The sequence below is a fragment of the Sinocyclocheilus grahami genome, unplaced genomic scaffold (assembly GCF_001515645.1).
Source record: "Sinocyclocheilus grahami isolate Dianchi unplaced genomic scaffold, SAMN03320097.WGS_v1.1 scaffold1069.1, whole genome shotgun sequence".
NCBI classification, from domain to species: domain Eukaryota; kingdom Metazoa; phylum Chordata; class Actinopteri; order Cypriniformes; family Cyprinidae; genus Sinocyclocheilus; species Sinocyclocheilus grahami.
Genome location: NW_015506248.1, coordinates 300,058 through 316,246, shown reverse-complemented (window position 1 = coordinate 316,246; position 16,189 = coordinate 300,058). Strand labels below are relative to the sequence as shown.

General features: G+C 40.0%; 1 protein-coding gene across 1 annotated transcript; it reads left to right on the top strand.

Annotated features, from left to right (window-relative positions):
- The first annotated feature begins 1,870 nt into the window (after positions 1-1,870).
- Positions 1,871-15,038, top strand: LOC107566308 (chondroitin sulfate synthase 2-like). Its single transcript, XM_016251721.1, has 3 exons — positions 1,871-2,280; positions 3,879-4,446; positions 14,844-15,038. The coding sequence occupies exons 1-3, from the start codon at positions 1,979-1,981 to the stop codon at positions 15,036-15,038; spliced, it is 1,065 nt and encodes a 354-aa protein (XP_016107207.1). The 5' UTR covers positions 1,871-1,978.
- The last annotated feature ends 1,151 nt before the right edge of the window (positions 15,039-16,189 follow it).

The window sequence follows — 16,189 nt, the reverse complement described above, 5'->3', positions numbered from 1 at the left end:
GCACATCTTCTAAATGTAATGGGGAAATTTTAGGACACTCAGTTTAATGAATTACTGCCACCTAGTGGAAGAATAAAACGACTACATACTTGACTGAATAGTTCTCTTGTATTTGTTCTTCAGCTAACATATGTTTTGAGGGCTTTACACTGAAAAATGTAAGGCACTGGTAAATACACACACAGAATCACCTCAAATATACTATTTCCAAAAGTGTTACATTGTTTCTTACTAAAGACATTTAATAAACAATTACCATTATACTCCCAAAATAATGATTACCCCTGGGAGAACACTTCATGCTCCGCTTCATCTGCAGAAAATAAAACTGTAACAAACCCAACCCAGTCAGAATATTTACTGTTTTAACAACCACATACATGGAGAAAAATGTTTTCTCTGTAATGGGACAGAAAGACAGAAAGACAGAAAGACACAGCACAGCTCTGGGAATTCCACTTTGTTCTTCAGTTGTAGCTGCAGGCATGCAGTAGAAGGAACAGATGTGATGCTCCAGGGGAGGACAGAATGAAAGAGAAAGCAAGGTCTGAGCTATGTTTTTGTGTATATTGCACCATGTTTGTGCACATTTAAAGTCTGAGAGTGGTGTAGTTATTTGCCTGTGAATAACTGATTTATGGGGAGGAAATTGGTGTGCGCAAAGCATACCATGATTGTGTTTGTGAGTATTTGGAGATAATGTAATTCATAGCTCCTGTTACAGGGACCAAAAGCTATTGTTTGATTGATTTATTGATTGATTGCAATTTTTAAAGGGGGGGGGGGACATTTCACTTCTTGGTTACAATATGATTCACACGATCATTATGTCAGGTGCATGTTAGATGACAGAACAGGGTCTTCTGAATCAGCAAAATCTCTTATATAACATTTACTGAAACCTTTCACCTAAATGTTAAACAAAAACATTTTAGTCCAAAAAGATGACAAAAAAATGTGTGTATGAGCAAACATTTGACAATGTTTGAAGTGAGTAATACACACACATTGTCTGTTATGTATGTATTATTAGCCTATATTTTTAAACATTAAACAGGCCTTTTTACATAATAATAGGCTGTGTTATTTTTAGCCTGTTTTTCATTTCTTCAGTAATTTTTTTCAACTCGTTTTTCTTATATAACATTTACTGAAACCTTTCACCTAAATGTTAAACAAAAACATTTTAGTCCAAAAAGATGACAAAAAAAATGTGTGTATGAGCAAACATTTGACAATGTTTGAAGTGAGTAATACACACACATTGTCTGTTATGTATGTATTATTAGCCTATATTTTTAAACATTAAACAGGCCTTTTTACATAATAATAGGCTATGTGTTATTTTTAGCCTGTTTTTCATTTCTTCAGTAATTTTTTTCAACTCGTTTTTCGTTTGTTTGCTTTGTTTTGTTTTAGAATAATTTATTTTCTTATTTTTAATTACATTAAATGTTTAAAATAACACCTAATAATAAGAGTATTATTTATTTATGTATTTTATTATTATTATTATTATTATTCTTTTTCCTTTTTTGCGTCCACATGTAGGATTACATTCATAGTCTCAAAGAGAAGGGTCGCCCTCTAGTGAGACAAAGAAAGATCTTTCCAGGTCAAATGCGGTTTCCTCGCAATATGCTAGGGGCAGGGCAAACGACCAAATTCGCTTTTACCCTAAATTATAGCTGGAGTTAATGATAGGTTTGTTGCGGTCTCGCAGATGGCGCCTCCTCCATCCATGCTTCTGTCGAATGGCAGTAATCAGCGCTTAGAATTTGCATTGACTGATGTCTGGTTAGTAACGGGCGGAGTCCGGAGCGATGACACGTCAAAAGGCAACAGAGACCGTCACGTCTGCGTCTTTATAGGTGCGAAGAGAGAGCGCGACGCGATTCCGCAGCCTCGTTCTGCTAAAAGCATCTCTTCGTTGTGCTGTGGAGCGGACAGTTCACTGTTTACTGCCACCCACTAAAACATGAGAATTGCAATGCTAGTGTCTCTGATTAGGCCGACCGGACCGATTATTGTGGGCATCTCTCTGGGATTCACTCTGAGTCTCCTGAGCGTCACTTGGGTGGATGAGTCCTGCGACTCTGACTGGATAGGAGCAGCCGATGAGATGCTCATAGGGCATCCCGGGAGCTCGACAGGGGCCCGTAAACCTAGCTCGATATCCAGTGGCACAACTGACAACGGAAATATCCAGGAGGATTTTGAGCCCAGAATATTGCCTTATAACAAGCCTGCCCAGGAAGGTCCTCCAAAGAAAGTTTTCAGGTAGGTGTAGAATGGAGCTCCACCAATGATTCTATACAGAGCTTATCCTGACTAAAGTCCTTGGGTGTATTTAAAGCATGAAAGGTTGTGAGTAGTTTGTAAAAAAAAAACCTAATGAGTCAACCACGTTTTAATAATAATAATAATAATAATGACGATGATGATGATAATGATAATAATAATAATAGGCCTAATAATAATAATAATATAAACAACAGCATCTCAAGCAGATTTATTTCCTTTGTGTCTGTGGAGCTTTTCTGCAAGAGGTATGCTGCTAAACTAAAGTTATCTGGTTTGTCTTTTGTGAGCAAAATACGGATAACTTTAGTAGGACACTTGCAAAAAAAAAGCACATGGCTCTGATTTTGCCCCTTGGCCATTATATAATAATGATAATACTAACTACTGTTTGATTGTATTTAAAGTGGTGGCTAATAAAGTTTCCAGAGTCGTTGAGAGTTACTAAACAGTAACATTTTGTTTAATGGATTTTCCAGCCAATATTAAGCGTTACACTTAGTTTGAGCATATAGTTTAAAAGAAAATGTCAAACACCAATAGATGTACAAATGAGAGCAAATATATCATATAGGGTCTATCCTCTATCCCAGCAAATTAGGAGAAAAGCAGGGGAAAACCCTGTAAGAATGGCTAGTCCATCACAGGGACATGGCATCTAAAGTTTGAGTGAATAGAACATAGGATGACGTCTGCAGTTTGAGAAGTCAGAAAGAAAATGAAAAACTTTGTGTGGAATAAATACCCAACTGCCTGTCAACATTTTTGGCAATTTGTGAAAGATTTATCCTAAGACAATGAGGACAAAAATGTTTTAAATATAAAATACACATTATCAATTACTATAGTTTGTAACACATAATCTAAGCACATTTTTTAAATTAATATTTCAACACCAACCCTGTTGTTGTTGTTTTTGTGAAAGACAAAAGGAATTTTGATGAATGTTTATATGCAGCATTTTTCCAAAATTGGTGCATAGTGAATAAAGCTGTTCAAGTCACACAATAGCTTTTTGTTAGGAACAAAGAAAATTAAATCATTACATCATTGACTAATAATCTTCCTCTTCGCTGAAGTTCTGAAATCTCGTTTGCATTCACATTCAGGGTCATGGATGCCAAAATATCTTTATGTCGTTACTGAACATAACATGCCAATTCAAATGTGTGGAAAGAAGAATGAGATTTGAGAATGGGAGATAATGTTCTTTTAAATTTTGGCCAAACCTTTCTTTACACGAAACTACTATCATATGGTTTCAGAATTTGGTTTGTCCTATATCACTCTGAACTGTCATATACAGAAAGAGCTGTATGAGAATTATTTTGGGTTTCATGGAAAAACGACAGCAGACAAGTTTTAAATGACATGGGTAAATAATGACACAACTGCTGCCTATTTTGGACTTCTGTGTGTGGTATGTTATAAATGGTTGGGTTGGTTTATTTGACCAACTGGCACATCAAACCTTGTGACTTCCTAATGTAACTATGCTGTGATTTTATATTTCTTTACTCTTCATGTTATTATTTATAATTCTTGTTATTATATATCCATAATCTTTCTCTCTTTAGAGCCAAGTATGCCAGCACAGAGCTTGGAATTCGTGAACGTCTCTTTGTCTCAGTATTTACCTCCAAAACCACCATGAACACTTTAGCTGTGGCCATCAACCGGACCCTCAACCACCACCTGGATGGCCATCTCATCTTCTTTACAGACACTCGCAATCACAAACTCCCTAATGGAATGTTTGTGGTAGCCCACGGTGACGAGCGTCCAGTTCCAAACATGTTCCAGTCTGTCCGACATCTTCTGGAACATCACATTGCCGATTATGATTGGTTCTACTTTGTTCAGGATGATACCTACACCCAGCCCGAAAGGCTGAAGACCTTAGTAAGCCACCTGAGCATGGACCTTCAGCTTTACATGGGCCAGCCCGGAGAGTTCATTGGAGGTGAAACCAAGGGGAGGTACTGTCACAGTGGACCAGGATTTCTACTATCCCGTGCACTACTTCTGAAGCTCCAGCCTTTCTTGGAGCAATGCAGGACTGACATCATAAGCATCAGACCTGATGAGTGGCTCGGTCGCTGTATCATTGATTATGCTGGCATGAGCTGTGTGGAGAAATATGAGGTAAGAGGTAATGATTAACTGGGACTCGAATTTGGTTTATGACATCTATGCAATATTTTTATGAGCATTTAGAATGTAAAATTCTGTCATCATTTACTCACCCTCATGCTTCTGTGGAACACTAAGGCAGATATTTTGAAAAATATTTCAGCTGTCTTTCTCCATATTATGTCAGCGTGGTCCAGAAGTTTCATTTCTCAGAACAAAGAAAGCCAAACAAGTTTGTAACAACATAAGGGTGAGTAAATGATGACAGAATTTTCATTTTTGGTTGAACTACTCCTTTAAATCCTGTCTTGAAAACAAAAATGGTATCCAAATCAAAACAATCAAAATTGCATTGTTTTAATAGTTTATTATTTAATCAGCTTTCAGTTTTATTAAAATAATAGTTCACCCAAAAATGAAAATTTGCTGGAAAATTACTCATCCTCAGGCCATCCAAGATGTAGATGAAATTGTTTCTTCATTGGAACACATTTGGTGAAATTTAGCATTACACCACAGTAATAGATCCTCTGCAGTGAATGGGTGCCGTCAGAATGAGAGTTTAAACGGCTGACTAAAACATCACGTGTTTTTAACTTTAAACTGTTGGCCAAAATTCCATTATAATAACATCCATAATCCGTAATAATGCTTCCACCCCCTGTTGTCCTCTCATCATAATACACCAACATGATTTGTTTAGGACTGTTTTCACTAAACGGTGCTTGATCTGTGCATATTTCTCTCCTAATTCAGAGGAGATTACTTTTTCACTGGAGAAAGCAATATTATTGATAGAGGACTCATATTTTAGCCAGAAGCAACAGTTTAAAGTTAAAAACATCTTAATTATAGATTTGTTTATTATAAACATGCAGCTTTTCACTTCACAAGACATTAATTTATGGACTAGAGTCATGTGGATTACTTGTGGATTCTTGTGATGTTTTTATCAGCCGTTTAAACTCTCATTCTGACGGCTCCCATTTACTGCAGAGGATCCACAGGTGAGAAAGTACTAAATTTCTCCAAATCTGTTCTGATGAATAAACAAACTCATCTACATCTTGAATGGCCTGAGGGTAGGGTTGGGTATCGTTTGAAGTCCGATTCTGCTTATCGATTCTGATTCTTTTCGATTCCCAGTTTAGATTCCAATGTGATTAAATAATGATATCAAACATTTATCCTGTGTCACTTTTTTTGCAAACCATTTATTGGAGCTGAATACCATGAACAAAAATCAACAGGCTACATAAAAACTGGACTCTTTAAGAGCTGTTTCTGTGCAAAATAGAACTGCATGATTCTGGATAAATTGAGTTTCAATCCAGGATCAGTTCTGTGTCTGCTGCTTTCCTGTAATCACCAAGGATCTCATATCATGAGATTCCAATAAGGCTCAAGCTAAAATAGTATCTATCCCAGGGCAAATGTGGCTGAGAGAGCTGTGTGCCGAAATAAGCTGAAGGAAGGGAGGAGGTGTATTGGGGGGCTCAGAGCCTGAACTATGTACAGATCATCCTGGCAAACTCTAAAAACAGGCCTGTGTTGATAAAGTGGACTTTTCATGTTGCTGGTTTCCCTTAGTTGGCAATGTTTATGCTGGTCACAAATGACTACATTTTTCACCTAGGGTCTAGTTTCGTCAGGAAACCACATTACCCAAGGGTCCATGCTTTATTAAGAGGGTTTGCTGTTATACATCGAGGGGCTCAATGCAACAGGGAGGCCAAATAATCAATAGTTCACAGTATTTTTCAAATTCTGAGGCAGGTACATTGATATACTCAAACAAGCTCACAGTCATGTGAAAATGTTCTGCGTATGTTCAAAACATGTATTGCACGTAATTTGCACCAGAGACAGTATAGAATATGTGCTTGGTAAAATGGCGTAAGTGTGATATGCTAGTTTGTGAGTTAATGTGTTAAATGGGATTGGACATGGGTGATGGCTGCTGGCTTATTTAAGTGCTTTGGCATAGATGTGAAATAACACTGTTGTGCTCTTAGCCTGATCTGATTGGATTCAGGTTTTTTGCATGACTTAAACTGCAAATATGTATGACCGTTGAAAAGTTTGAGGTCAGTAAGTTTTTTTTTCTTTTAAAGAAATTAATGCATTTATTTAGCAAGGATGCATGAAATTGATCAAAAGTGACAGTAATAGAAATGACTATATTTGTAAATAAATGCTGCTATATTAAAAAAAGTTTTCATTTTCTATTTGTCAAAAAATCATGTTTGCAGCACAGCTGTTTTCAACATTCATAATAATAAGAAATGTTTCTTGAGCACTAAATCAGCATATAATGATTTCTAAAGGATCATGTGACACTGATGATTGGAGTAGTGGCTTCTGAAAATGTTCTGTAGCTTTGCTGTCATATATTATATTTAAAAAATATTACTGTTTTATTGTATTTTTGATCAAATATATACAGGCTTGGTGAGCATAAGTATCTTTCAAAAACATTAAAAAAAAATTCTTACCGGCCCCAAACTTTTGAATGGTAGTGTAGATACTCTGAACCACATGTCTCACAAAATACATCTGTAACCCATTGGCAGAAGATTCATGTTACAGGGACACAAAAATAGGACAGTGTAGGACAATTTTTGATTAGCTATTTCTATAAATATAAATTTTTATTTCAGGAAAACATCTCAGGTTACGTATGTAACCATGGTTCCCTGAGAAGGTAATGAGACACTGCGTCCTCTAGAGGTCGCTATGGGGAATGCCTTCAGCGTGACCGGTGTCTGAAGCATACATCTAAACACGACAATGATATTGGCCGGCGACAGCCTATGACGTCATTACCCTGCGCGATCACAGTATAAAAGGGTGCTGAGATTACACGTCATCCACTTCTTTGTCTGAAGCTTGCGTCCGAAGCATGGCAAGGAAACTAGAGGACGCAGTGTCTCGTTCCCTTCTCAGGTAACCATGGTTACATACGTAACCTGAGACATTCCCTTCTGAGGGAACTTTGAACTGCGTCCTCTAGAGGTCGCTATGGGGAACGGTATACCCATGCTGCCATGCTGAGGGGAGTGCATGCAAAAACTAAGGCAAGCACTAAGTACCAACTCAACCAAGTCAGCGGAGCTGCTCCTAGGACGTTTTGATGGCTGTCAGTGACATAACCCCCTACGGCCAAAGGCCTGAGCTGTGCACCAAAGAACTTACCTGTAAGGGCTGGCCTGTATAAAGCTCAAGGCTTGGAATTAAAAATAAAAAGGATTCCTTTAAGGGGATACGGCCAAGTACCAGGGCTAACATAACCCATATCCTGGCCTGTCACACAGGGACTACCTCCTGCTCTAAGAACAAGCTACCCGAGGATCACAAGACACCCAGGGGACTTAGTAGCAACACCCTGTCTACAAAAGTGTGAGAGTGGAGCCCAAGGTAAAAACCGGGGCCAGAGCCAACTCAGAGAAAGGGGACGAGGCCAGCATCGCATCACCCTTACCATAAAGGGTTTTAAAAAAGGTGCACAAAGGCTAGCGTGCACACCTACCATGAATATGGACTTAGAGAAGTGCACAGAGAACTAGCATGTGCACTTACCATAGATATGGATTTAGAAATATCGTAATGTACCAACAGGGATACATAGGTTGAGTGGAGCCCAAGGTGAAAACCGGGGCCTAGCCAACTCAGAGAAAGGAAACGAGGCTGACAGCGCATAACCCTTACCATACAGGATTTTAGAAAGTGTGCAGAATTCCTAGTGTGCACACTTACCACAATGTGGATTTTAGAAAGTGCACAGAAGCTCAGCGTGTGCACTTACCATAGCATGGATTTAGAAACACAGTTACTAAAGGGTAACCAAAAAACTGTCCTTTAGACAGGCCTAGACCCTACGTGACTGTGGCCCGCTCAAGGAGTGACAAGCTCAATGCAACAGGGAGGCCAAATAATCAATAGTTCACAGTATTTTTCAAATTCTGAGGCAGGTACATTGATATACTCAAACAAGCTCACAGTCATGTGAAAATGTTCTGCGTATGTTCAAAACATGTATTGCACGTAATTTGCACCAGAGACAGTATAGAATATGTGCTTGGTAAAATGGCGTAAGTGTGATATGCTAGTTTGTGAGTTAATGTGTTAAATGGGATTGGACATGGGTGATGGCTGCTGGCTTATTTAAGTGCTTTGGCATAGATGTGAAATAACACTGTTGTGCTCTTAGCCTGATCTGATTGGATTCAGGTTTTTTGCATGACTTAAACTGCAAATATGTATGACCGTTGAAAAGTTTGAGGTCAGTAAGTTTTTTTTTCTTTTAAAGAAATTAATGCATTTATTTAGCAAGGATGCATGAAATTGATCAAAAGTGACAGTAATAGAAATGACTATATTTGTAAATAAATGCTGCTATATTAAAAAAAGTTTTCATTTTCTATTTGTCAAAAAATCATGTTTGCAGCACAGCTGTTTTCAACATTCATAATAATAAGAAATGTTTCTTGAGCACTAAATCAGCATATAATGATTTCTAAAGGATCATGTGACACTGATGATTGGAGTAGTGGCTTCTGAAAATGTTCTGTAGCTTTGCTGTCATATATTATATTTAAAAAATATTACTGTTTTATTGTATTTTTGATCAAATATATACAGGCTTGGTGAGCATAAGTATCTTTCAAAAACATTAAAAAAAAATTCTTACCGGCCCCAAACTTTTGAATGGTAGTGTAGATACTCTGAACCACATGTCTCACAAAATACATCTGTAACCCATTGGCAGAAGATTCATGTTACAGGGACACAAAAATAGGACAGTGTAGGACAATTTTTGATTAGCTATTTCTATAAATATAAATTTTTATTTCAGGAAAACATCTCAGGTTACGTATGTAACCATGGTTCCCTGAGAAGGTAATGAGACACTGCGTCCTCTAGAGGTCGCTATGGGGAATGCCTTCAGCGTGACCGGTGTCTGAAGCATACATCTAAACACGACAATGATATTGGCCGGCGACAGCCTATGACGTCATTACCCTGCGCGATCACAGTATAAAAGGGTGCTGAGATTACACGTCATCCACTTCTTTGTCTGAAGCTTGCGTCCGAAGCATGGCAAGGAAACTAGAGGACGCAGTGTCTCGTTCCCTTCTCAGGTAACCATGGTTACATACGTAACCTGAGACATTCCCTTCTGAGGGAACTTTGAACTGCGTCCTCTAGAGGTCGCTATGGGGAACGGTATACCCATGCTGCCATGCTGAGGGGAGTGCATGCAAAAACTAAGGCAAGCACTAAGTACCAACTCAACCAAGTCAGCGGAGCTGCTCCTAGGACGTTTTTCAGTGACACAGTGACATAACCCCCTACGGCCAAAGGCCTGAGCTGTGCACCAAAGAACTTACCTGTAAGGGCTGGCCTCTCAAGGCTTCAAGCCCTGGGCAAAGCTCAAGGCTTGGAATTAAAAATAAAAAGGATTCCTTTAAGGGGATACGGCCAAGTACCAGGGCTAACATAACCCATATCCTGGCCTGTCACACAGGGACTACCTCCTGCTCTAAGAACAAGCTACCCGAGGATCACAAGACACCCAGGGGACTTAGTAGCAACACCCTGTCTACAAAAGTGTGAGAGTGGAGCCCAAGGTAAAAACCGGGGCCAGAGCCAACTCAGAGAAAGGGGACGAGGCCAGCATCGCATCACCCTTACCATAAAGGGTTTTAAAAAAGGTGCACAAAGGCTAGCGTGCACACCTACCATGAATATGGACTTAGAGAAGTGCACAGAGAACTAGCATGTGCACTTACCATAGATATGGATTTAGAAATATCGTAATGTACCAACAGGGATACATAGGTTGAGTGGAGCCCAAGGTGAAAACCGGGGCCTAGCCAACTCAGAGAAAGGAAACGAGGCTGACAGCGCATAACCCTTACCATACAGGATTTTAGAAAGTGTGCAGAATTCCTAGTGTGCACACTTACCACAATGTGGATTTTAGAAAGTGCACAGAAGCTCAGCGTGTGCACTTACCATAGCATGGATTTAGAAACACAGTTACTAAAGGGTAACCAAAAAACTGTCCTTTAGACAGGCCTAGACCCTACGTGACTGTGGCCCGCTCAAGGAGTGACAATAATTCAGCGGTATCGCCAACTCAACCATAACAGTCACAGGACAGACCTCAAACTGGGAGCTCATAGGTGACCCTCTAGGTGAGGGGAGCACTGCTAAGCTCGACCAACAAAGAGAGCAGCCTAATAGGGAGGCAGAGAGAGGCCTAACAACCTGAGGCTGCTTCTCAATGGAGCTCTAAAGGAGCAGAGGACCCAATGAGAGGAGACCTCAGACGCTCAATTGGGAGTGGCGTGCTCAAAGGTAACCCTCTAAGCTGAGGGGAGCACTGCTAAACTCACCAACAAAGAGAGCAGCCTAACAGGGAGGCAGAGAGAGGCCTAACAACCTGAGGCTGCTGCTCAATGGAGCTCCAAGGAGTGGAGGACCCGATAAGAGGAGACCTCAGAAGCTCAATTGGGAGTGGCGGGCTCAAAAGGTAACCCTCTAAGGTGAGGGGAGCACTGCTAACTCACCAACAAAGAGAGCAGCCTAACAGGGAGGCAGAGAGAAGCCTAACAACCTGAGGCTGCTGCTCAATGGAGCTCCAAAAGCATAGGACCTGCTTTTCCCTGAGAGGAGGCCTCAGACGCTCAATTGGGAGAGGGTAACCCTCTAAGGTGAGGGGAGCATGCTCAAAGGTAACCCTCTAAGGTGAGGGGAGCACTGCTAGGCTCAAATAAATAGGGGCAACTAATCAGGGAGGCAGAAAGCAGCCAAACTACCTGATGTCGCTGTCACAGAGCTCAAAGAGCGGAGTGCTTGACCCTTAGCTAAGGGAGAGGAACCCAGCTCGACCGAACTGATCAATAGCCCAGGGGCGAAGTACCTAACTCTCAAGTAGAGAGAAGGACTCACATAACCTGCCCAGTAACGGCGAGCTCATAAAAGAACCTCCCGCAGTGAGGGGAGCACAGCCATGTCTGGGGAGCAGATTGACCGCAACTGGTACATCAGAAATGGGATCCAGCTTAAAAGGGGATTACACATTTCAACAGGGAACCAAAGTGTCCCAGCATAGAGGCAACTGACCGAGGAGGCAACAGGACGAGCCTAACAACTCAGTATCATTGCATACGGAGTTCTCTGGAGCAGCACTCTCGGCTCTCAAGCTGAGGCGGGCCTTCAAAGCACAAACTGGGAGCAATAGGCTCATAGCTAACCCTCACACTGATGGGAGCATTCTCAGCTCGACCAGACAGCAGCGCTAGATTAGAAGGGCAGTCTAGCAGAGCCCAAAGAGAGACCATCAACTGATGCAGCTGAACACAATCTCATGCTCTCACAACAGGACTCATTAACCCATTAATGCATGAAGAGCTATTGCTCCTCGGAGCCGAATCACTCAGGAAGGGTTTCCGCAGAAACACATTTCACTCATACCTCAGGGAACGCAGCGTACTCAAGCCCACTCCGCAAAGGGGCGATTCACCGGTTCGACCATAATGGCAGTGTGACAGGGAGGTCCCGCGGGCCTGACCGTCTATCAAACTGCAGAGTGGAACAAAAGAGTATTAGGCCCCTCAACGCCTCAGCGAGTGTAGCCCTCTCAGAGAACATGCATGATGGTTGAGAGGATGACTGTGATGTCTGATTAATTTTCTTAGGGAATTAATTATTACTAATTAATTCAGGTTTTGAAAGGACTCGAATCCGAAGATTCAAAGTCAACCTGATTAGACTGATTTCAAATTTTAATAGTTTACACTTTATCAACGGTCGTCCAGCGAGACATTAACGTTCGTGTACATTACCGATTCTGTTCATATTACTTCCATTGGCCAACGACACATAAACAAAATGGTAATCTTATTAAATTTCGAGCAAGGTAACAAGGATCTAGGCAGAGTTTTAACTTTAAAATGTCACGACACAAGACGATTCTTTATAAATGAAACAAGAATTTATTGGCTATTCTAAATTACATTGACCTAAGCTAAGACACACACATACATACAGTTCTGAAGAATGAAAATTATGTTAACGGAGTTCTGAGGAAAGCCCAAAGTTTTAGCAAGGTATTCGCTACAGTTCTCTTACTTGCAACCTGAGAAAATCACAAAGCAGAGACTTGGCTTATGTTTACTGCTTAAAATTAGCTCTGCACCAGTTCAGCAGGGATACGATTTTGTTCGTTTACTTGCGTTTTGGGTGACAGCTGAAAAGCTGAGTTTCCTGGTTTGGCTGCTTGAGGGAATTCCGTTGCTGATTGGTTACTGAGATGACGTCAGGATGGCGTCCCTTCGGGGGAAGCCCTCCGGAGATTGGTTGGTTTCTTGATGACGCAGAGGCTTGAGCAGTTCTGCTGAAAAGTCTGAGTTTGCAAGACTTTAAATTCTTTGAAGATCTCTGACGATCACAAAGTTTCAACTGAAGTGTTTGAGTTTTAGATGACCGATCGCTATGATGGTAAGCATGTGAGCACAAGTTGGAGTGCTCTTAACACGGCGAAAGGTGAAGAAGCAAGCAAGCACTCGAGTCTGTCTTGCATTGGGTTTTTGATCCGCGGCATAAGTCCGTCCCACGGCGTGATCTTCCAATCGACTTCTTGCAAGGCGGAGCGTGCATACGTTAACAAGAGGCTTCAATTCATCACATGAGGACATCATCTATAAAAGTTGTGTTAATACTTCTATAAAGTCTCTTAAATGCTCAAAAATCTCAAAGTATTGTACATACTATTAAAGTTTACTTCATTTCAACATTCTGCATTTGTCGTGCCCATTCGTTCAAGATTAAACTTAACATATTACACACATTTTAATAACCTTATTTCCTAAAAAAAGGTAATAAAACACTGATTAAAGAGGCCTTACATGACTAAAATCTCAGGAGACCCCTCGGGGCGAGACATGAGTAGCGTGTCCTGGCCGGGGCAGCTTCTTGAAGCAAACACCCAGCCTGGACATCAGGGAGCACATCACGAAGCATTAAGGTCCCGATATACTTCAAACAAAGTTATTTTTCGTTCTTCGTTTGAGGGCATAAAGAAGTTCCAAAAGGCTAAGCGACGGTATACAGTTTTTGAACATTCCGACACCCTCGCTGCTGGAGGCGGGGTTGTAAACATGTGTCACGCCGCCTGCGTGTACCCCCTAAACACAACAGCCAATATCATTGTCGTGTTTAGATGTATGCTTTAGACACCGGTCACGCTGAAGGCATTCCCCATAGCGACCTCTAGAGGACGCAGTTCGAAGTTCCCTCGGAAGGGAACTTTAATTAAATTGTAAGTTAATGCAAAATCATTTTAGATTCAGACTAATTAAAAGAATGAAAACACATGATTTCATAAAAAATATATATAAATATTTCATATTTTAAGACTAACTAATGTAAAGTAGAAATCAATTAGTGATTTTAAATTTTTGGAAGCAAACCAGTTAAATACAAACCCCAACCCACAGTAACTTTCATTGGTCAACTCAATTAAGCAGTCAAGAAAAACTCAGACTTAAGTTCAGAAAAATCATGGATGGATCCAATCGTGACAAACAGTAATGGTATCTATCAGGATGTGCTACCAAGGTTAGGGGTTCGTATTTGTTTTAGTGTTGTGTAGGCAATCAGCACAGTGTGCACTTAACTGGTTTAAAGGAAAAAGAATGCATTGGAAGCAGATAAAGCTAATTGTTTATTATTGTAAATCAGTGTATGATCCTTAAAAAGCAAAATATAAATAAATAAATGAATAAATAAATTATTATTATTATTATTACTGCAAGTGGAAATAATATCCAAAATAATGATTTCTTCTGCAATCCACAGAGAAACTAAAAGCACTGGCTCTCATTAGGTGAGCTATCAGTCTCATGCAGAGGCAACATATCATTAGACTGGGTTTAAGACAGTCTAGTTGTTCAAATTTGGACCTTTTGGACATTTACATAAAAAGCAGTGACCTGAAAATAAAGCATCAGTAATTCACACAGACCTGAACATGCTGTTTGGATCCAACATAAAACAAGTGAGCGTCCAGAAACCAGGATTACTTTAATGGAATGATGTACTTCTGCTGCTGAACCACAAAGTAAATTACTTCCTGTTCTCGGCAGGCCAGCTGCAGACATGCTGCGATTTGTGCAGTTAATTAGCATGGTTACAACAAGACATTAAACAGCATTACTGCAAATTGCAAGGGTCTGCTGACTAGAGATGACGCGAATTAACCTATGGGTGCTGTCTATGAAACTATGATCATGTTCTTGTTATAGTGCCAAATGTCGAAGCATGTTAAAAACACAATACATATAAATATATTTATGTAAAATAATACATTCTGATCTAATTTCAATCTTGCTTTACCTCAGGGCCTGAATTATAATTATCTTACAATGGAAAACAATATGGACCTTCCCAGAATGGAAAATGATGGATTCCAGAATGCTCTCACTGTTCATCCTGTGACCAGTGCAGAATTTCTTAACGCCACAAGCTCGCTCTCTGTCCAGGACCATGCAGTGGGTTGTGGCCAGATTATTGTGCAAAGCAAGAGTGATCAATAGAAACAGATCTTTCATTCTGGTGCATAGTTACCGCCCACTGTTTTGCAGTTACTCACAAGCAAAACTTTTCAGCTTGCAAGCAGATTTTAGATCCGCAAAAAATGACAACAGAACAGAGACCAAAATGTATGGTGGGTGCATAATGAATATGTGGGAACTGCATAAAGTAAAAAGAATATTTGTTTGCAGTGCAAAGAGATTTGTTATCAGTAACATTAGTCTTAACAAGACTTTTTGTACTTTTTTTTTTTTTTTTAGTTTCATCTGACCATAGAAGCCAGTCCCGTTTGAAGTTCCAGTCGTGTCTGACAACTAAACATGCTCGAGTTTGTTTTTGGATGAGCGAGGAGGACTTTTCTTGAAAGCCTCCTGTACAGCATGTGGTGATGTTGGGGCTGTTTTATTTTTTCTGACCCCAAAACTCAACTAATCTTTGCAATTCTCCGGCTGTGATCCTTGAACAGTCTTTGGCCACTCAAACTCTCCTCCTTACCGTGCATTAGGACGATATAGACACACATCTTCTTCCAGGCAGATTTGTAACATCTTTAGTTGATTGGAACTTATTAATTATTGCCCTGATGGTGGAAATGGGGAAAATAGCTAAGAAAATAGCTAAAGCATAATTTTTAATGCTTTAGCTATTTTCTTACAGCCACTCTATTTTGTGAAGCTCAACAATCTTGTTCTGCATATCAGAACTATAATCTTTGGTTTTACTCCTTGTGATGGATGATTAAGGGAAATTGGCCTTTGTGTTCCTCATATTTATAATCCTGTGGAACAGGAAGTCATGGCTGGACAATTTCATGCTCCTAGTCACCTTGGTGTGCTAAAAAATGTAAATATGAATGGGAATATACTTCAGAGATATTTTACTCATAATAATTTTTAGGGGTGCCAATAATTGTGGCCAATGTGCATTGGAGAAAAACATTTATTTCATAATGTGAGTTTCTCCCCACTTTCAATTGTTATACTTAAATGAAAGGTTAGAATTTGGTGAGCAATCAGTATAATCAAACACAGCTGGACTCAAATGAAGGTGTAGAACCATCTCAAGGATGATCAGAAGACATGGACAGCACCTGAGTTAAATATATGAGTGTCACAGCAAAGGGTCTGGATACTTAGGACCATGTGATATTTCA

Bases quoted from the DNA above. Each gene is read 5' to 3' on its own strand.
- LOC107566308 (XM_016251721.1), top strand. From the start codon at position 1,979: ATGAGAATTGCAATGCTAGTGTCTCTGATTAGGCCGACCGGACCGATT. The intron at 2,281-3,878 runs GTAGGTGTAGAA...TTCTCTCTTTAG, and splicing joins CCTCCAAAGAAAGTTTTCAG to AGCCAAGTATGCCAGCACAG. The intron at 4,447-14,843 runs GTAAGAGGTAAT...GCTTTACCTCAG, and splicing joins GCTGTGTGGAGAAATATGAG to GGCCTGAATTATAATTATCT.